A 22,587-nucleotide genomic window follows, 5' to 3' on the forward strand; every position below is an offset into this window, starting at 1 on the left:
TTTCTCAAATAGGCAAATACTGCAAAATCTTATTCTGAAAGTTATTTTTAAGTAATTTTTAAAAAAATAATTATCTTAATATGTCGGTAATGTTATTCAGAAGGTCAGAAATACTTTCTTCCCTATATCACATCTTTGAGATATATGAGGTCACAAAGTTAGTTACAAAATATTAATTTCTTTTTCTGCCTATTTTATTTCTGCTTCAGCAACATGTTTTCACTCTTTGAAAATTGCTTCATTACCAAAAGCCTTCCTCAAAATCTATCAAAACACAAAGCTGATGAAGTTTAATTGTTGTATCACTATTGAAGACATTTCAGGTACTAGATGTAGGAATAATCCTTCTGCTCCTAAGAGGGCAGAAAAGTAAGTGGTATCTTCTAGGTTGTCACCACCTCAGTTTTCACACAAATATTCTTAATTCTTTGCCATTCTTGTTCCTTAATAACAAAATTGTTGACCATTTCTGACAAACTTTGAATACGTGTTCTTGCAATAACCAAACCAGATTTGCATGCACAGTCTTCACCTGGCTATTTCTCTCCTACAGGTATTTAGTCTTGGCCTTTTACTATGTTCTAGTTTACTTTGCCATAAGACTCATCTCTTGGGTTTAGTTATCCTTTAATTTTAGTCATGGAATGAGCTCTAGACACACAATTAAGTCTTGCTCTAAAGGTATATAAATTTTTAACTATTCAGTTGTCTTGCTCCTCTTCAGCATTGAACAAACTTCTTTAAGAATGTTTGTGCTTTAAGTCACTGAAGTGCAAGAATAAAGTAATTTATTTTCAAGGTCATACTTTTCATAGTTAAGTAACTTTTGGAATTGTTTAGGTTGGAAGAGATGTTTAAAGGCCATCTAGTTTCAACCCACCTGTCAGGCAGGAACACTGTCCACTAGAGGAGGTTGCTCAGAGCCCCATTCAGCCTGGCCTTGAACACTGCCAGGTATGGGGCAACCACAGTGTCCCTGGACAGGCTAACTGCATGCTAGGGAAAGTATAAATGTCACAAACTGTTTTACATAGTCGTGATAATAATAATAATAATAATCAGCATCAGCATCATCTTTTAATCAGGAGTGTGAGAGATTGGACTGGTTAATGACCCAAACAGTGGCCCACCTGGCACCACCCAGGTGAAGACAGCACACACTCACCACTGAAGGCTACAGCTGGGTGTTGAAAAAGATGAGGAAGGAGGCTGGTAAGATGCAAATCTTGCCAATATGCCAGTGGGCTAGTGCTTTTATCATGTCTATGCCCTTTTCATAATGGCTCAGGCATGAAAACTCTCCTCTGGGGAAGTAGTGGGACATTCACTCATAGTCTGAAAGACTTCACCCCTTCTGATGGGCCATAATTGACTCAATTGTGCTGACAGGAGAGGCAGCTGTGGCATCCCCAGAGGTGTCACGGATCATGAAAGGCTCCTGAAGTGTCCTGTGATCCACAGCCTTATACCATTCACTGTGAAACTCCCTACCTCAGGAGAGGAACCTGGGCATTCCCACCCAAACCTAAGCATATATAACTGTGGAAGTTTGGTGTTTTGTGAGGTTTTCCTATTCCTGACAGATCAAGACAGCCACAAACACTTCAGCCAACAGATATTGAAATTGCAAAAGTCAAGTCTTGTTGTGAGGTCCATGGGTGGTGATATCTTTCTAATCCTTTCCATTTTTTTTAAAGTGTTATTTTCATGTTTTTATATTGCTCACACAAGTAATAGTAGTAGTATACTACATATAATAGTAGTAATATACTACATATAATAATAACCTAAATGGCTACATGTGTGCTCCCCCATTGCAACCAAACTGTTCTAAAATAAACCCTCCAAACCCTCCTTTAAAGTTTTTAAGAACATGGATTTGTGTCATTTCATACGACATTTAGTGTGGTTTTGCCCCAAGGAATCTATCAATAAGAACCTGCGTTACCCTCACCTTTTGGGGTGGGTTGTAACAAGGAATAGTTTATATTATTTCCAACCTTTGTGGGAAGACACCTGTCTTCCAAGCCTTTTTGGTGGTAGAGTTATAAAAATTGCTTTTAAAAGTGATCAAAACACAGATTTCTTTCTTCAGCTCCTGACTGACTTATTTTGAACTTGTGTGAGATGTATTCCAGGAATAACTTTCTTGTAAAATGTCACATTTAATTTGACATTGCTTTAGCTGAATAAGTGTAAGAAATTAGTTACTTGAGTATCTTTTGTATTTTCTGCAAAAAGAACATTTTTACAGTTTTACTTTTTCATTCCATTTTAGTCAAGACACTATGGTGCTCTAAATGAATATTTAGACTCAGGAAGTGCAAAATTAAATGGACTAATAGTTAGTTATTTCCTAACTTCCTCAGTCACTTCTAGATGAGTGTTATCAAACTGACTGAATGCTAAAAAATTTCATTTTTATTTCCTTATCTGCATACTATCTGGCTTGCTAAAGATCTTGCTAACTTCACACTGATGCACATGACATCTTTCTCATCTTGCTCTTACAGATCCACTTCTAATTCCAATCAAAATTCAGGAGTTCTAATATTTTGTATTGTCATTAACTGCACTATTATTTTAAATCTTAGATGTCTTACGAAGAAGAGAATCCATGATGTTTACATTACATGTTTTCTCTCTCTGTGACTACCTTGAACTTATTTATCTTTTGGACCAAGTGAAGTTGATTTCTATTATATTTTTTACTTCCGCAGTTTTTCATTGTACGTACTTTGCTGTTCCCATCACAAGAATACTGACAACTGAAAGCATAAGATGAAGAAAGAGATCAACTGAAAATAAAACTGAATTGGCTTGATTTTTAGTGTCCTGTTTTTCACATGTATTATTACAGCAGAAGTTAACTGACAAAAAGCCAAATAGGAGACTTCCAAGTAATCCTTTAACAGTACTTCCCCAACAAAAAGATCTAATCCTTGGAAATCATGCGCAGTACATAAAGCACAATGACCTAGTCAGGAAGTGGGTGTCAATGGATAGGGCCATTACAGAGATTACAAAAACAAGCAAGCAAACAAAGTTGATCCCTATCAATAGAAGAAAGAGCTTGGTTTTACCTTCACAATGAAAATTTCTTCTAACAACAAAATATCCTTCTAAGGTATACAAAAAAAACTCCATGCAATATGCAAATATATAGACATGCAAGAAACTCTGTTCCAATCAAATTAGTAACTCCTTATTGGCAAGCTGGACACACTTTTTGATTTTTTTAAGGTTTTTTTCTCCTCTTCTGAAAACCTAGCCTTACTTGCAAAGTAAGCTTAAGAAGCATCACTAGGAATTCACCCTTCAAAGTAAATCCAAACCACACATGTATTATGGCCTAGAAGTCAGCAATATCAATCTCATTCCTTGTACCTGGCCCCATGGTCATTTTGCATCAAGTCAATCTCACACTACATACATAGCTCCCTGTTACACACGAGAACATGCAAATTTCCTAACATAAAGTTTGTACTACTTTCTATGTGTCACATGTAGATACCTATTTTACATGCCACAAGTTAATTCATATGAGCATATGGCTGCTATTAGCTTCAAACTGCACCTCAGAAACATGCATGATAAAAGAACCATAGGATCCTCTATTATTAAAAAAACAAAACCCATGATTCCAAGTTACAGCCTGCCATATTTAGTTAGCATCCTCTAAGGTAATTATATAAAAAGTGCATTAAAAGCTAAAACAAATAATATTAATCATATAGATAGAACTAATTAATGAGGTGGAACATAGTGTCCTCTAATATAAAGATAGTTAAGCCATAATCAAGAAGGTCAACTATACTTTGACCTAAGATCTACTCATTCTAAATGAAAAAAAAAAAAGAAGTGTGCATATACACAAGTTATTCTAACGCAGAGATTTTCTTCTCTGTTATGTTCAAGTTCCTACAAATTAGATATCATATTTTCTGCAGCTACGATAAAATTGTTATTTGAATTACATTATACTTAAAAATTCATTAGTATATTCTAATTTTTGTGTTTGCTTTCTTAACATGTAAAAGCAGTTGTCTTAGGAGCTGATAGTCCTATTTTTATTCTAAAATGTTTATTGTAATAAAATTACATTTTATTACTTAAATGCTCTAAATCAAATTTCTCATTACATAAAGAAGAAAACTTGATCATACTTCACATATCAGATAAAGAGGAAATTAAAGTAGCTTCCCTCTTGCACTTTTATACACTCAAGGAAAGCACTTTAAAGTAATGTTAAAATTTCTATTTTGAATGTACTATGCACTAATGTCTCTAAAAATAGTAGGATATCTGAAAAGTCAGGTGTTTTTCAGGTTAGGCATACAAAAAGGGTTTTTCTGCCAGTTTGGAACACAATCAAATTTGTTCTCATTCCCCATCTGTAAAAGGTGTACAGCATATCCAGCTTCACAGGAATGCTCTCACAATGCTTTTCCTGTAAGACACAGAAGCGTCCATAGAAAACTTTTGCCTTCAACACAGGATTCAAGATTCAGATCAGCGAAGTGAACTTGCTCTTTTTCCTCTTAGAGCCTGTTTCCTTTCAGGTATGCTCTCTGGACTTGCTCACCACCAGTCTGACATGAGACATTAAAATGTCCTCTGTTCAGCCATTTCTGTATGGCAGAGATGTATTTCTTCTCTTTGGCTATTATTTGGACTTTTTGGGAAAAAAACCCACAGAAACACATGAGTCTGAGTTGCAAGGGTCCCAGAAGGACCATCAAGGCCAGGTCTTGAGTGAATGGCCCATATGGGGATTGAATCCATGACCTGGGTGTAATTAGCACCAGGCTCTGACCAACTGACCTTCTATTATAGGGAAAAAAAAGATAGGAACATTAAATTACATCAACAAGAACACACATATTGCCAATGAAAAATGAAAAAGTGAATGAATTCCAAAATTAAATTTTATGTCAGAATAGTCCTATAAACAGAGTTATTCTAAAAAATACAATTTGTCAGCAGCTACTTTTGTTAAATAAGTTAACAGTAAATTTCTGCTATTGGATCACAGGAATATATCTATCTATATATAGATAGATTTAAAAAAAGGTAAAAAATAGTGTAACACAACCAGTGCTATGATAGATGTGAGGAAATTAGCAAAGTTTAGTCTGATATATCCACTATATAGTGGAAAACTACCGTGCCAGTGATTTCTTCACTTTTTCAGCTGGACATATTGGTTTCTTCTGTTTTATTCTTAATTTGTTCTGTAAGTATTAGTCACATATAGATAAATTGCAATTTTTGATTCTGGCATGCTGCTGCTCTGTTCTAACTTTTACAATGTAATTTCAAGTTGCTATTATTATAAGGTATGTCCTTTATATTTTCATATATCTTTCTGCTGAGTGAAAAAAAAATGATGTAGTGAAACTGCTAACAAGCTGAGCCTTTGAAACCATGGGCAGGTGATGAAAGCCACTTCATGTCTAAAGCATCCCCAGGTCACAGCTGTCACACTCACTGCAATTCATTGTTGTCACAATCTGCTGTCCCTGCTTGTTGTTGCTCTCCTCTTGTTCATCCAACTCATATATCTAAACATTCCATTACAAAAAGACATCTAATGCTCGTCTCATGTTCGAAAGGGCACAACACTCTTCTGAAATATAATTCTGAAGATTTTAGGGCTCAGAGTTCACTGCCAAATCTAAGGTGTTGCTTTGTAAGGCTTCCCTGGTAATTTTGTCTTTGTCTCATCTCCTGAATGCAGCAGGATAAAATGTTTAGTTAGTACATGATCTCAGCTTTATTCCAACATCTTATCATGAAGAAATGAAATATTGCCCAGTAATAGAAAGGCATTTGAAGCTTTGTGAGTTTAAAGATAACAGCGCTAGCTGTGAAGTCAGTGAATTGGAGGGAAAGGTCAGCAAGCCATCTACGGTGGCACTGTTCACAAAGGCCATCCTTCTATCCAACGAACCTGGTTGTTCATAATCTGAAGACTTTGATTTTCTAAGACTTAATTTTGTTCTTTGTTATTTAATTAGATGTGGTTACTATTGATTTACTTTTCAGAGTCGAAATTTCTCACAGGCCTTCTAACTTTCAAGCAGACTTTACACTGGCAAACATGCTATACTCTAATTTCAAATCTATGCTGTTGTTTCAGGTTACAACTACAAACTCTGAGATGAGTGATTCAAAAACTTTTCAATTTGTGGAAACATTGACACTAAGGAGAAAATACTTCAGTAAAACTAGGGTTAAAAAATGAGTAAAACCATAGTGAAAACAAAGCCAAGATGTCTGAAAATAATTGCAATAAAAAAACTGGAAGCTATAATTCTAATAACAAACAGTTTCATGAAAGAGAGCAACTGCGCTATTTATCCATTCCTGTAAAAATAAAGAAAAAGGAGGTTTGACCTTCTCACTTACATTTATTCTTGAAGATATTTATTTTGATTGTAGTATAAGTTATTATTCATAAACATTACACTGCCAGCACAAGGTTCAAGAAGTATGCTGATTACAGTTGCCTGCTCAACTACTCGGTGCATATAACTCAGTGGACATTAAAATCACAGCCTCTGACTATGCCTAGAGAAGAACAGGTAAATTGCCAGTGACATTATGTCCATCCCCATGGGAAGAAAATCACCTAATAATGACCTCATGCTTTTAAGTTTGTGGGGTTTATGTTTCAATCCTGTTCAGTATTAAAAAATAGGAACATAATTACTTATCTGTGCTACCTCTATCCACATGACCATATCCCTCTGCAAGAGATAATAACAGAGGATATAAATCTAGACATACGTTGTACCACAATGGGGCTGAAGGAATGAGTAGGAGTTCCTTAACCCTTATGGTACTGCTGAAATAACTATGTGCAGCAAGATCTTACATTTAGAAGTGAGTTTTGAGGGACAAGTAAAAACTTGTGTTTATGGATTCACCTGAAGTAGAAATTAATTGTGAGCAATAACTTACAGGCCTTGACTGAAGAAGTCATGACAGTGCTTAGGTAATGTGATGTTCTACATAAAGGACCTAAAATCCTTAACTTATAGTGCAAAGTTCAGAAGAAATCTGTATTTTGTGCACATCCTCGTATGTGCACATTTTTCTAAAGAGAACTTAGGTTAATTTGGTCATTTAAAAACATTTCATTGAAATCCACATATTTTTATATTACAGTTATGTGCAAACCAGATGGGAACATGAAACCTGGTTTGTCAAATAACTTGCACAGGATGTTATGCCAGGAGTTATGCAAAAGTTGGCAGCTACAATGAATATTTAATTAGTATGGATATGAGAGCTGAATTTTCAAAAATGACATTGATACATACTGTAGATTATTAATACAAACAAATGCTCAAATAAGCAAACTTTTGGAAAGAAATTATGATTTTCCAGTTATAACACGTTGTTGGAATGTTTCAGAGAGCCTAAATTGCTAGGTACTTTGAAGGTCTTCACCTAGATTATAAGGAATCTATCTCTGCTAAAGGAAACAGTTACAAAAACGGACTTGTTAAGAATTAAACAACCCCCAGGATAAGGAAAATTTTCTGGTATGGGACTGCCTACAGTTACAATAATACACAAAATTATATGATGACAGTATGTCCCTTTCAGAGTCCAATAGTTTTAAACCTACTAGACAAGTTTAGATCACATGAGCCAAAAGTACTTCTCAGTTAAGTGTTTCCTGGGTCCAGCAATGTTCCCATAATGGGGTTAGATCTGTCAACAGAGCAGGCCCTGCTTTCCACAAACGGAAACCATTTTTACATGGCCTATGAGATATGTTGTACTCAAATGTACCTGACCGGTAACTGGAGACAAAGATAGTGGTCACACTGCAATATGCTCCCACAGACATATTTAAATGTAGGCCGTGGTAACTTAAGCAGCTTTAATAGCTACAACTAACTTGTAAACCACCTTTACAAGCTAGAAGTCAGCTTGTTAAAGTTTAGAAACAGAAGGTTACCAATGCTCATGAAGGTCAAATTTTATACTCTTACATATGAAATAAAATAGCTCATAGAAAATGAAAGGAGGGAAAATATCATGAAAACAGTGAAAATAAAGTTTTGCTGGCACAGTAATTAATATGTCAGGTGTCATTTAACATGTGCTCCATCTCAATCTTCATTTTTTAGATCCCCAGTAGGACTGGTGGCCACAGTTCCAATTAAGAAAATAAATTTAGAATGAAATAAAGCAGCATGTGTTTTCCAGAAAATATTAGTATCATATAACTCTTACTAAATACCAATCAAGTAAAAATAGGAAAATAGAGTTGCAAAAATCATAATGCAATCAGTTAGTTAGCAGCAGAGTGCTTATATCCCCAACACAGGGGCAAGATGGAAACCAGGGCAGGATCTAGTCTTGTTGGCATACTACCTAAATAAGTAATTCTTTTCAAACCAGTATCTTAACTCCTCATGTCAACAAAGGTGAGAAAGGGATGCCACTGAAGGCCTCCAAAGGAGATCCTAGATTTAGAGGTATAGGTGACTAAATTAGGCCATCAGATCATATTTTTCTAGATCAATAAAAACATAGATTTGTTGACTTTTAACTGAACAGTTCTTTGCGGTTCTGTGCTTGTTAGGTTAAAGAAGAAAGGTGCACCAGTACGTTGAATGTCTTAATAAAGTTAGACCTCTACTTAAATCATTATGAACTTCAGAACTTTTGTAACTCCTGATTTGAAGGTCCAAGAGATTCTAAGTTTACCTAATTTTTGTCAAAGAAATTGCATGAATGGATCGATTTCCAATATAGCTCTGAAAAACTACATAAACTTGCTTTTGCATGGCTATTTCTAAGATACATTAGATAAAAGAACAAAAGTTTGTGTACTTTCTCTTTCTCATTTGTTAGACCTAAAGAAGGATAAGAGGCAAAATGTAGATATCTAAATAAAGATCAAGTCATAATTACCTAATGGTAACAGGGAAGTGTCTTTTTAAATGAAATGCTTTAAAATGAAAACAGATCACCTTCAGTAAAAAGAAGAAAAAATTCCATGCCTCTAGTAAATGCCTCTATAACCAGATTAATTTAATTAAAGGCCCCAAACAAAACCTAAAACAGGTAGACAAGTTCAGATATCAGATATTTTTGAGATATCCCTATAATACTACACTTCCAGCCTGCAGATTACTGGGACTGTTCTGTGCTACTTCATTCTAATTTGTTTTGGGATTTGGCAAATTTAATTTCTGCACAGGTAAAGTATCAAACTTTCAGCCTTTTTCAAATAACTTAGAGCATTTCAGTTCAAATGCTTAGGTATAAAAATTGGAAGAACAATCTCTTCTAATTTAAGAGTAATTTTTTCCATGATACCTCAAGATACATTAGAGTACAGACTATGAAATACAAAAAAAGACAAAGCTGTGTATGAAGATGCTTCAATTTGTGCATTGCTTTAATACTGATTTAGAGAGAAGGAGGGAAACTGAGTTGCCAACAGTGGCCACTGGTATCCTGTTGTGCTCTCAGTCATCACACTTAGTTTTCTTGTATTTACTCACTTCATGACTTACCTTAGAACATTTGACACCTATACAATACACCTTTACAATATTTATGCTGGCTGGGAGCGGGCTACGATTTGGTGCCTTTTGGTTTGGTTTGGGTTCATTTTGGTCTGTTCTAGAGTTACCTTGATAACAGATGTCTCCACTCTGGAGGGAGGGCTCTGCACTTGTGCTGCTGCTGCCATGTTGGCGATGGTGCTGAGGTGGTTCATCTGGCTCATTGCCATCGTGACAGAGGCTGGAGGTAGGCTCACGGGAATCAGCGGGTGGGGCATCATCATAAAAGGAAGTTCCAACCCTGTTGGGAGGAAAAACAGGGAAATAGGTTTATGCATCTTTTCTTAAGCACTGTCTTCTTTTTCTCCTGATGGACAGCATTCAAGTGACAGGTGACAAGATGGTTCACATTGCAGGAAAAAGCAGCTCTATGTCAGTTCTCTTCTGAGAGACGCAGGGGTGAATCACTAGCAACCATGGAGAGTTTCTAGCCACAAGGAGAGGCTATTAGACCTCTTAGTTTGTTTATATCTGTGTAATGTATGATATCATTGCTAAGCCATGGCTATTTATTATAGTTTTTGATATCTGCTGTAAGGTGCCTTAGTAGTGCTTCATTATGCCACTGATGCACAAGTTAGCAGCTATTTAAAGTATCAATTTTATTGCATACGTATTTGTTCTTTACTGTCTCCACTTCCCCTGCTTAATAATCTAAGGGAAGTAGTCCAGAATTCCGCACATCCTTGATTTTTTCATTGCCTATTTATAAACACCAAAAAAAAGAGACAGGAACTAGAAAACTGCTGATGTTAGTGCTGAAAGATGTCAACCCGTACCATTTGGCAGAAGGTGGTTCTGTTGAAGAGGGTTGAGAGGATGGCTAACTGGAACATTATGCTGTCCAGGCAAGTTGGGGTGGTTAACAGAGGCCTGTGATCCTTGGGTGGGGGGAGACTGAAGTTTTTCTTTATCCCAAGAACCATCACTGCTGCCTGTGGGGAATGAATATATATTATTTGGATGAATGAAGACTCCAAATTTTCAATTTCTGAATTTGGAAGCAAGGCCAACATTCTAACCTTTTTTGCAGGTGGAAATTTGTTTTTTATTTTCTTTTTAATAAGTGGGTTGGGGGAAGGAATTTAGGGTTGGGATTTTTTCCTACCCTCTGAAAAAGAAGAATATTTTTAAACTAAGAGGTAGCACTTAGAAAATAAATATATATATGGCATTTTTTAATATGTGAGAGAATATTTTTGCCTGCAAAATGTCTAACAAAAATATGGCCTGTTATGCCAATTAAAATTTAAACTACCGTTATATCATGTCCTGTATTTGTGAATAAATAAACATTCTTTGGAGTAATTAAAAAATTAATTTATTGAGGGCACCAACATGCATGCATATATGCTCGGCTGATGATTCTATTTTGTATATTAAATTTTTATTTCATACTATTAATATAAATGTTAGGGATTACATTGATTCTTCAGTCTTCTGGTAGTGGAACAGACTAACAGCAAAGAAGAATGGGGACAAACAAGTATTGAGATGAGAAATAATTCATTTCTTTGAGAAACACCCTTTTTCACTATTGCAGACTTCCTCATAAAAAATAACCATAGAATTAAATAAGATACAATTAAAGGACAATACGATACAGTCTGTATAAAGGACAATAATAATTAATATCTCATTATAAATTTGTATATTTATGTGCAATGAAAAGGTTAAGATCTTCCAACCTGACAAACTGTGTTATTCTTGGTGTGTACTTACATATAATGCTGAGATTGAGTGTATATATGTTTATGCATACACAGTAATCTATACACTCACTGTATGAGTTTATTTACCATACACAATGAATAAACAATGTTTGAATCTATTAATAAATATGGATATATGCATGCATTCTCAGCAGTATTAATATACCCATCAGCAATATATGATTGCTTCCTTTTTTATGTAGAGCACAATTTCAACCTCCTGACTTTGAAATGTCTACTCTTTTCATGGGAGCATGTCTTGATAGGGACTTTAGGAAGACATAAGTCAAGATGTATTCGATCTATGCTCAGTTTCTATTTAGCATTATGGATTATAGCAAAGTACATATTTCTGAATGTTTTGCTACATATATCCTACTCTTTAATGAACAGCAGAGCCTGAAAAACAACAGGAACGACACCACCTCTTTCTTACTTCAGTAGAAAGGGGATAAGCCTATTAGTTTTGACATATTTTAACATCGTTTTCATTGGATGACAAAAGAACAGAAGTTGGTAGAATTCCAATTTAATTTCTCTAGATCTATTAAAAACCTGATTGTAAAAGCTGTACAACATAGTTTATAATGAAAAATACTCCATTATTGCCATGATTTTCTTTCCCTAGTTACTTCAGGAAGACAGTTAAGGCTCAATATAAATTCTAACTCATTAGCTCAATACTGTCTCAATCCCAGTGTAAATTGTTCAGAAGTAGGTAATGAAAATTCAGTCCAAAGTCTCCTGCAATGAAACAAAGCAATTTTATGAAACAATGAAAAGAATCAATTATATTAGATACTTTTATTATTTTACAAGAAATTTGCATAACCTTTATGCAGTGAACACACTTGAGATGGTAAATCCTTATTCAAATCTCATGACCTCTGACAAGTGAACATGCTTTCTTATATTTTGAGAACTAAGATACTCTCAAAAAGCCTTAACACACATTTAAATACATAGTAAAGCAGCTAAATCTTATCTGGAAAAATATTTATTTTCCTTTTAATGTCATATTCTCTAATTTTCTGCTTTTTACCACTGCAGTGTACATATTTTGCTCCTTAACATCCAGGCCTACCCCACCCTCCTGTTTTGCTTATCCCTTCTGAAGAGTTTATAGCAATCCATTGCAGCACTCTCTTGTGGAAGTCATCCCACCATGTCTCTGTGCTGGCAACTCTGCCACAGTTTTCCTGCTGCACAGTGGGTTCCAGCTCTTCCTGTTTGGTGGCCATGCTGTGGGCGTTGCTCTAGAAGCATTTCAGCTGGCCTATTGATCCCACCACCTTTTTGGGGGAGACAAGTAATTCCTACATGACTATTCTTAGTTTCTTCTGCAATTTCTAACACATCAATAAACCACTTTGCAGTCTTTGCCACCACATGGCTCTCCATCCTCCACCTCCAGTGAGATGGTAGAGCAAAGTACCTTGCTAAAACACTGTCCTTCAAACACTACTGTGCCTCTTCCAGACATATCTAATGAGCTTGATTTTCCCCCATTAAATCTAGGTTAAATCTCTTTCAATGAGCCCTACTAATTCCTGTTTCCCCTTTGAGCCAGGTGTAATATCTCTTTTATATATATGAATACAAATAATACATAAATATATATTAGTAATTATATGAATATTTGTTAGCATTATAAGGAAGATGTTTGCATTTTATACAGCTGCTGAATTGCCAGTAATGAGATATTTTCATTATTTTTATCAGCAAGATCTTCTACAGTGCAGTTAATTTTATACTGATGTTCGACAGGGGGATGGAGTCAATTCTTCTGTGACCCTTCCTAACCTGGTCACAGAATTTTGCAAGGTCAGTTATAGTTTGCCAATTATGGCTCTGCTTTTGTGGCTCAGAAATTAGAGTTTTTCTAAATCAGTACTCTTTTCTGCCTCAAAATTACAGTGTCTGCTGTTTTAGCGTGATATTGAACCCAATAATAATTTGGAAGAGAGAAGACAAGTTTCAGAGAGCCACAGTATCAAGGCTAGCAGTTAGTGACAGTGTCCTTAATACTTGTACTCTGAAATGATCTGTTGAGATCAGTTTATATGGAAAATGATTTATAGACTCTATAGAATTCAATACATAACATTAGAAACCCCTTTCAAACTTCTGACTGTCGAGTTCCTGAACACTTTAAGTGAACAGACACAGATACAAAAAGTCTTGTCCATTCACTGCATTTTTCTTATGCTAGTTAAATAGAACACTTTTCCTCTTAGAGGAAACAGTTATTTTCATTAATGTCAAAGCAAAGCAAGTGTTATTCTTTAGACACTATTCACTGTCTGCACAACAAAGTGCAAGCTACCAGTTCTGTCACCTTTTACATTTGGTTTTGATTTAATGCATACAGTGGTTTCAAAGAGTATTAAAAATCTGTTGCCTTCTTCCTCTTCACTTGTTGCCCTGCTGGAGGCTTATGTTTTTCCAGTTTTCATCAGTGGTTGTCAAGTCTTTGTAATAGGATTAAAAGCTTGGACACCTGATATCCCTGGGTGCTGCAGTTCACCCTCATAAAAGCTGTTTGCTTTAAATTGAGAGAAAATCAGTTTTTAGTGGCATAATTAATTAAATTATGCAAAGTGTTCCAGATTCAGCATAACAGTTTCTGAAGCAGCAATTGGAAGCTCTACATTGCATTCAAACAGCATTTCAATTGATGCTGCACTAGGCTGACCATAGAGTACCATTTTCAAGGCTTTCAAGCACAAGGGATCCAATTTTGAAATGCAAATGCTTAATGTTGAGTGCTCAAACCCCATATATATGTACTTGAATAGGCAATTTGGTAGCCAACTACATATTTCATATGTGATAGTGCTAATACAGGCACTCAAAAAATTGAAATGAAGTTCCAAGTGTAAGTACACGTGCTTAAAAACCAGGCTCAGATGATCCCACATTTTCTCATGATGGACAACTAGATGGAACAAGTATGACAATACTTTTTCACAATTTAAAAAGCATAGTACAGAATCCATTGCTTTCCTCATCACCAATATTTCAGCACATATTTTCCATAAATGTGAGTTACCTTCTCCCATAATCAGCAGTTACACAACAAACCATTATTTGTACACTGAAGTGGGTCTGTAAAAGCCTGATGCCTGGATTATTTGTATTCATTAGTAGCACAATTAGGTAGCTAAGGATGGTAATAATAAATTGAAACAATTCTGGACTAGAAGGTAATGCAGCCAAGAAAAAGAAAATGAAGCAGAAAACTAGTGTACAATGTCAGCCTCACAAACAAACGCTGATCTAAATGTACCAGGTTTGTTTTTATAATCACTCCTCTTATTTGCAGACTCCTTTTCCTTTTTTCATTCTGACCCCATTAGGATGCAGTTTGTTTAAATTTGTTTCCACAATGTGAGCTGAACAGTTTAGTTCCTGTGATAGTCAACAGGGATCCAGCCAAAAGGATCTGGAGAGCTGCTGAGCTCACTCTGTGGGAGACAGGCCTATCTTTGGTCAGCTGAATCTGCATCTGGTGCTTCCAAAGACTACAGTGACCCTTCTCCCAGACTCAGTTCAATGGCCTGAACACACAACTCCTGAGATGGCCAAAATTGAATTTGAATCATGTCTTGTAGGGTTGGTGAGTACCACACAGCACCTGCAGGAGACCCCAAGGCTATCTGGAGGTGTAGATCAGGCAGGATGCTTGAGGGTATCTCAGGCAGTAGCATATATCTATGCCTAGGCAACCAAGCCAAACTTTTTTGATTATAGGTGGTTTTTCGAAATTAAAATTAGGCTATCTGCCAGGCCCTTGGGTCTTCCCCTTCCTTTCATGTGGAAAACTTGATATTTTATGGAATTATATAGAATAATTCAAGCATGTCTTTAGGCAAGTGAACCCCAGCACTGGCTCAGGAATAGTTTCAGGTATCATTATATACACAAGCAGAATCACATAGCAAAAACACAAAAGAGTCTGACTTCACACTAACAACTCAAACAAGCTTTTTTTTTTGGTGTGCTACTGATCTCCTTTTAGTCTCATAATCTTTCTGTTATCTTCTGTGTTTGCTGAAACAATTTGTATCTCAGCAACAATTACCAAACAAAGCATCGGTATCAGCTGTGTTGGCTCATTTTTCTGAAGTGGACTATTCACGATCTGGGCTATTTATGTCCACTGGAAAATATGCATAATCAGTGTGCTAAAAATTGGTAATCTTAGCCTCTTGACAGTGAGGAAACCATTTTGTAAACTGCCCAAATCAAGTGCTGCTGCTTTAGTCTTTGAATTGTTATAAATTTGTGATTTGATTTCTATAGAATTCAGTTTTCTAAAATCAGATGTACAGTTTATCTGCAATTTACGAGTGCTGTGAGACTGTATAAAAGACACATGCCTCCAGACAAAGGCATTTTTATGAGGTCTCTATGTTACTGTTATATCATAAAAGTGGAAAAAACCCCTGCCATTTGTAAACAGTATCTGTCTAATATTTTTGATACTTGCATTTCTACCTCTTTTGGGAGCACAAAGTGATCAGGAGAGAAAGTACTACAACATGGAAAAATAATTTCCCAAGTCTTCTATGTAACCCTTTGTATTTGGCTTTACATAATGATTTTTCTTTTCTTTTTTACCCCCTCACAAAGTTTTGCATTGTTTTGGGAGTTTGGTTATAAAATCATGCTTATGCTCTTAAATAGGCTATGAGCAATGTGGGCTCCTAATTAAAAGTGTTCATAATTTTCTCTAAAATAGTAGGCTGATGGGTCTGGTATTTGTAGTTCTGCTATTATCATGACAGATTATATACAGGTGCAGTAGCAAATTAAAGAAAAAAACCACACACACACGAAAAACCCCTATCCGTTGATAAACATTTTCCTACAGAAATATATAAAGGAAAAGCCAAAAGAACCTTTGGAATTACATACTGTTTATTCTTTGCTGACAAAAGTAGTAATCTGAAAAACAGTTAGTAGCCTCAATCATGTAGACTGCCTCATTCAATGTTCTAATTTTATTGCATGCTTGTTTTGTAGCAATGGCAAAGAAATTACAACTGCACTTTGCACCACAAGCCAAATTTGTACCCACTTTACTTTTCCCATATTTATGTTCTGATAATAAAAACTGTAGTAGAAATTGTTAATTCCAGGAAATAAGATTGAATTCTAAATGCTGAATACCAGAGTATAGGTTTAATCATTAATCAGGAAATACTGAATTTATATAAATTAATAAGTGAAAGAATTTTTTTACAGTTACAATGAATCTCATAGAATATAGATATTTTATACTAATCTTTCATTATTTCACCAAAAAAGATTAACACAGGAAAAGCTTTTTAAAATTCAATTTAATGAATAATGAAACTGTCCAAGACAACTGAAAGCTCAGCAACTCAGTTACAGGCTGTGTGACATTTACCTAAAAATAGATTTTCCATTTGTCTCCTCTTACGAATACCTAACTTGAGCTAATTTCATAGATAAAAACCAGTTTATTTTATGGCTATATGATCTTAAAAGATAACAGTGCGAATTTAGATATGCAAAAATAAATGTGTGACATCATCAAGATACAAAAAGTCAGATGTGTTGTATTCACTGTGTTCAGAACAATAAAAACTGGACCCCATTTTCCTGTCAGGTACACCTGGTTAAATAAGTTAACTTCAGACCAGAGAGCTGGAAGTACAGCTAGTCCCTTAAGGCATAGTTTTTAAAATATAAAGACTAATGTGCCATCAGAAGTCAACCAAAAACCACCAAAAACTACATTGTCCTTCTTTCTCAACACAATGAGAATCACAAAGCATTTTGCAAACATCTGGATTACACTGGTATGTGCTTTTGTACAAAAATTGCCGGTTCAATAGATAATTAATATATTACTATATGTAGTCATTGCATGTAATTGTGGATATTAATATTTTCTGAATGCTTAAGAAACAGGTAAGAGTGAATATGCCCGGCTGAGTAGTCTATAGGAACATGTTTAGAACATTTTCTGAATGCTTAAGAAACAGGTAAGAGTGAATATGCCTGGCTGAGTAGTCTATAGGAACATGTTTAGAACATTTTCTGAAAAATATGGGTTTAAGTTTTTTTAGTGTAAGATCCTGTTACTTCAGTTTATAAAGAAAGAAGCTATCCTCATTCGATTTGTTGGTCTATATAATCAGTATAACAGAATGATGGGCTTCCTTTTTAGTACAGTGGAAACTATAATAGACAGGTCCAGAAACTTGTCCAAGGTGAAAGACACAAGTTTAAGGTTCTGAGTGATTCATGCCTATGAGTGACTAATCTTTCCCGAAAATATGGATTTTGATGGGATTTTGTAAATACTGTGATCAGTATTTACACTGGTCTGATACAGGCAATATCTCAGTTGGTGTGGACCCTGCTTTTTGATCCTTATTACCTCTAGTCTGAGTTTTACAGCCTCTAATTCTATATCAGCAGTGCTCAGAAACAAGAAAAGTAAACCAAAGCATTATACCATGTTTGTATTCAGTAACTTGTCATCCCCCTTTTCTTTCTCTTTAACAAAAATTCTCAAAAAGTTTAGAAAAATAATAACCTAATTACTGCCTCTTTAACTCAAGAAGAAAACTCCTGCAGATTTTCAGGACATCTAAGTACAGCTGGCAGTCCTGTATAAACTATAAACTAAAGAAAAACAAATACTAGAAAATCCTCAGTAAGTACACTGAAGTGCAAAAATTAATTGCATAGACAAAATGCAAAAAGTGAGAATGCTAAGCTTCCTAATGTCTTCTAGTAGGTAGACATAATTGTTAGCTAGTCCACACTTTGCCCCAGCTGTTTCAGCTGTGCATTTTGTCTCTTATTTTTTCATATTTTTCAATATGAAAAAATAAGAGATACAAGATATATTGGGCTTGAAAGCAAAAATTAAAATTGAAAGCAAAATCAAAAGTGAGAAGGCCTTGGTAAAATCATGTTCAATCTATTCCAAAGAAGATGCATCAGGGATGAAAATGCAAAGCAGGGAGGTTGACATATTACAGCGAATCAAGTTTATTGATGACTTCTTTAGAAAATTGCTGAACTGAAGAGGAATATTTCGATTTCCAGCACAAATGCTGCACAAACTCGTAACAGTACGTTGGGTCTAAAAGGTTGCGCAAAGAATGCCTTCTTGAACGTCATTTTTCAGATTTTTACTCACTGAATTTTTTTTTAGTCATTTTCTTAGAAAGAAAGGCTAAATTATCAAAAATCAGTCCTTATTAATCAACAGATTAATATCCAGTCTTAAGCAAAGTTGATCGCAAGGTCTCACAGCAATTACATCCCTATGCTCTCTGGGAAAACAAACGCAAGTTGGCTGCACGAAACCCTACCAGCTGCAGCAAGTCTCAGGCACTCTCCAGAGCACATGGCTGTGCTTCCCATTCAGGGAAAGGGAGACTTGTGTTTGCCCAGATATTGGCTTGATGAGCAGCATGGGGCTGGACACAGAGGTTTCCAAATCGATGCTGTGTCTCTTCCACACTAGAAAACTGCTGCAAAAAAGCCAGAAGGTCACACAGGCTCTGAGGGTCACAGAGCCATTTCACCCTCCTTTGGGAAGCAGGTGCTAACTTAAAGCTTCTTGAGGAACTGTCTTACTTTTGAGTTGCCTGCACAGCTTTGATTTAGCTTCTCATGACCACTCTGATAGAGTCCCTAATTTTTCAGTCTTATATATTCCTTATGTAAATTTGCATCATGTAATAGGCCCAGGTCTCAAAGAAATCCAGTGATGATGATGATTATTATTACTATTATTATCATTAGAAAATACCTTTTTCTAGCTTTTAGGTGCACAACTTCACTACTTCAATGTTATTTGAATACACGTGTATGTATCTGTGTGCACATCTCTATGTCACACGCACACACACACAAACAAAAATGTGTAAATGTATAAATGGTACAACAAATTGTGAATTAGAATTTTACTAAGAATATCTTCTTTTCACATGCTTGAATTTGTAAATGGAGCATATTCATTCATCAGCTCATAATCTAGTATGTCCAGCCTAGGAAACAAAATCACAATGTGCTTCCTTCAATCAAGAATAACTCGTACATTATCTTGTGTTCGGCATGGAGTGAGAATCATTATTACATCTCAGCTGTTACTCAGCACTTTATTGTGCTGCAGTACACTTAAGCCTTTAGGTTTTTTCCTATAGTTCCATGTCCCAAGACAGATGACCATTTCATTACTTAAAGGAGGAAATCTTACCTAAGAGTTTATGGATCCTGAGTCTTGTTTCAGGACTGCTGAAACTGCTTCTGCACTTGATTTATCATTTTCTCAGGATGACAATGGAAAAGTTACAACTAGTATGACTAGCAATAACAGTAGTAGTAATAATTTGAGACAATTAGAGCAGGCAGACAAACCTGGCCCCAAAGGGCTCATAGTATGAAAATACTGGAAGAAACAAATACATATACACAGACAACAGGTTACAAGGAATTTCCCTCAGTGAGAAAGATCTACACATAATTGCATATTTATTTTAATTGCTTCTCACAATTGGTTTTGTTTACGCAAAAAGGATCATTTTCTCTGTGAGATTTAGTCTATCACCATTCTCTATTTATGTACTGATACCCTACTCTACTCAGAACTGCTGCTGGTTTTTCTGACTGAAGCCTTACAAAATGATCAAAGGTAAAATCTACACACAAAGGCAGCTAAAAGTATGAAATTGGATTAAGAAGGTAGGAATGTGAAAGTGATACATCTTAAACAGCAAATTTCTCAAATATTTCCTTGGACTTTTGTGACTGGGGGAAGGGAGGAAGGGTGTTATTACTTTCTAATTAATTTTGGTGGATTTGTTTCATTTTTAAAATTAAATAAATCACTATCTTAAAGTTATTTAACACAAAATATTTTTTTACTTCAGAAGATCACTGTTACCTATAACCAGCAAAAATTTTCACCTAATGTGGAAGAGACAAAGGCGTCAAGCCGGTGTTTGACAAAAAATTGTCTATTTTCATTAAATGATAGCATGTATATAATTTATTCAATAATGGCTTTACAGTTGCTTTTTTTTTTTTTCTTTAAGAGTTCTAGGACAAGGAAGTTCACCTAAGCTATTATACCAAGATTTAGTACTCTGAACTTTACCAAGTCCACATGAATCTTATTCATCATAGTCATTCCTGTATCTTATATCAAACTGATTTGTGAAGAATGCACACATGTTTTAAGTGTACTTTAAACAATATCTTTAACTGTGTCTTAGACAAATTTCCTAGCAAGGTATTTACATCCAGATCTCATTTAGTAAAAATCAGAATGTTGCACTCCTTCAATGGTCAGAGAAAGACATAAACACACATCTTACTATGTTTTCTAGCTCCTTCAATCTTTCTTCGTGATCAATAACTCATCTGATCAGAGATGAGGGGAGTTACATGACAGGAGAGACAATACGTAGCCAAAAAGTGCTTTTTCTTCACCCTGCCTTGACTCAATTAGTGACAATGTTCTCCAGGTCAGAACTGTGGGTACAGTTTTGAGAAAGGTGACCTCTGCTCCCAAGTCTCATGCGCTCTGAACAAGTTTTGAGCAGTGTATAACTGATGGCTATTATCTAATAACAAGGTGGGCTAGATGCCTTCTCAGCAACCTGTGTTCAGTCCTCTGCACACCCAATGGATAAAGATGTTTCTGTGTGTTAAGTCCCTCAGGCTTAAGCCCTGCAAACAAGATGATACATTAGCAATTCACATGGATCAGCTCAGTATAGAATGAAAAAATCACTGAATGATTTGGGTTGGAAGGAGCCTTAAAGATTATGTAGTTCCACCCCCTTGCCATGCTTGGGGGGGTTGTATCAGCTATTTGTAGGTTATCACTCATCCTAAATTTCCCAAAACAAATACACCTCAGCTGGAGGTCTGGATTCCACTATGGTGGCCAAGAACCTGAAAATTGATTGAAATTTTTCTACTACTTGATCTAGCAATGGTTTTAATGCAGCTTAACTAAAACAAAGAAACAAACACAAACAAACAAACATGTTAATTTTGTATTAAAAACTATTTAGGCTTAGACCTTGAACTAAAATATTGGACAAGGGCCTAAAGTTTTTCAAATGCTCAGGAAAAATTATGCAAACTCTTTTTTCAAATACCATATAAGTTTTTTATTCTGAATTAAGATGTTTTCTTCTTTAAAATGCAAGTGAACATTTTTTCAGAAGTCTTTGTTTTTCCAAACAATCTCTATAGTGTACAGGCAATATAAATTTCCAACAAAAAAATTAAAAGCTGCATTTCTCATTCTTAAATCATCAAGACATGAATACACAGACAAATTGCTAACAGATAACAATTATGCCAGGAATCAAATCCTAGAATTCAAATTTGGCCTAGAGGCCATAAGAAGTTAGAGCTGTGTTCCTAGAAACAGAATTACAAGTAGAAGCACCTGACACTTAGCATACGAATTCTGCATGCAGAATTTATATGCCCCACAAGATACAGAACACATAATTCCACAGTTATATTCTAAAACAGGAAAACATCTACAAATAATTTTAAAAGATGTTTCCCTTTAAAAGATTAAGCCTGCAATCCTGTTTCCATTGAAGTCAGTGACACTTGATAAAGGCCAAAATTTCATTCTGGTTGCTTTGATGTACCAGTCTGAGCACAGCTGAATGCAAAGATACAAGTCCTAATTCAAAGTAGTGCTTAGGCATGTTAGCTCAAAGGATGTCCAAATGCTAAAAACCGGCTAAAAAGTTTATTATTTTGTGGTTAATCTTTCAAGGGATAAAATGTGTTACTTAAATATGAGATATATGATAACTGAATATTTGTTCTGTAAAATGATTCACAAGAAAAGAAAATTTAAATATCGAGACTACCCTTAGTTTCCACAGGGATTTCTACACAGTCTTCAGGATTGACACTGTGTTAAAGTATTAGTACAATTTTTCAAGCAGATTAGTCTGAACACAATGCTTTGAAAAATTTAAAAAAGAGAACAGATAGCAAATGTCACTTCTTTAGTAGCTACAAAATGCAAACTCCAAGTGTTTTAACCTAATGAATAAATGAGTTTGTCCTTTATGTATAAAATATAGTTTGTGTTTGTTGCACAAGTTTTTTAATAATAGATGCATTTTAGGTTTGCTTCAACATATTCAATACAGTGTGATTAATTTGGTTTTTCAAAAATGCAAACTAGACATTACTATATTACTCTGCAAAATGCACAGCTTGCAACATTATTGTCTCTGTGG

At 35.3% G+C, this 22,587-nt stretch overlaps 1 protein-coding gene across 5 annotated transcripts in view; it reads right to left on the reverse strand.

The window, feature by feature from the left end:
• The window catches only part of DACH1 (dachshund family transcription factor 1), a 352,684-nt gene that overhangs the window by 107,915 nt on the left and 222,182 nt on the right, over nucleotides 1-22,587 (reverse strand). For 3 of the 5 annotated variants that reach the window (XM_066545065.1, XM_066545064.1, XM_066545066.1), the window contains exon 4: nucleotides 9,665-9,837. In XM_066545065.1, coding sequence (XP_066401162.1) covers nucleotides 9,665-9,837 — 173 coding nt within the window. Of the gene's footprint in view, nucleotides 1-9,664; nucleotides 9,838-10,375; nucleotides 10,532-22,587 lie in introns of all 5 variants that reach the window. The other 2 variants (XM_066545063.1, XM_066545062.1) reach the window with 1 other exon arrangement.

This window comes from Molothrus aeneus, chromosome 2 (assembly GCF_037042795.1).
Source record: "Molothrus aeneus isolate 106 chromosome 2, BPBGC_Maene_1.0, whole genome shotgun sequence".
Taxonomy (NCBI): domain Eukaryota; kingdom Metazoa; phylum Chordata; class Aves; order Passeriformes; family Icteridae; genus Molothrus; species Molothrus aeneus.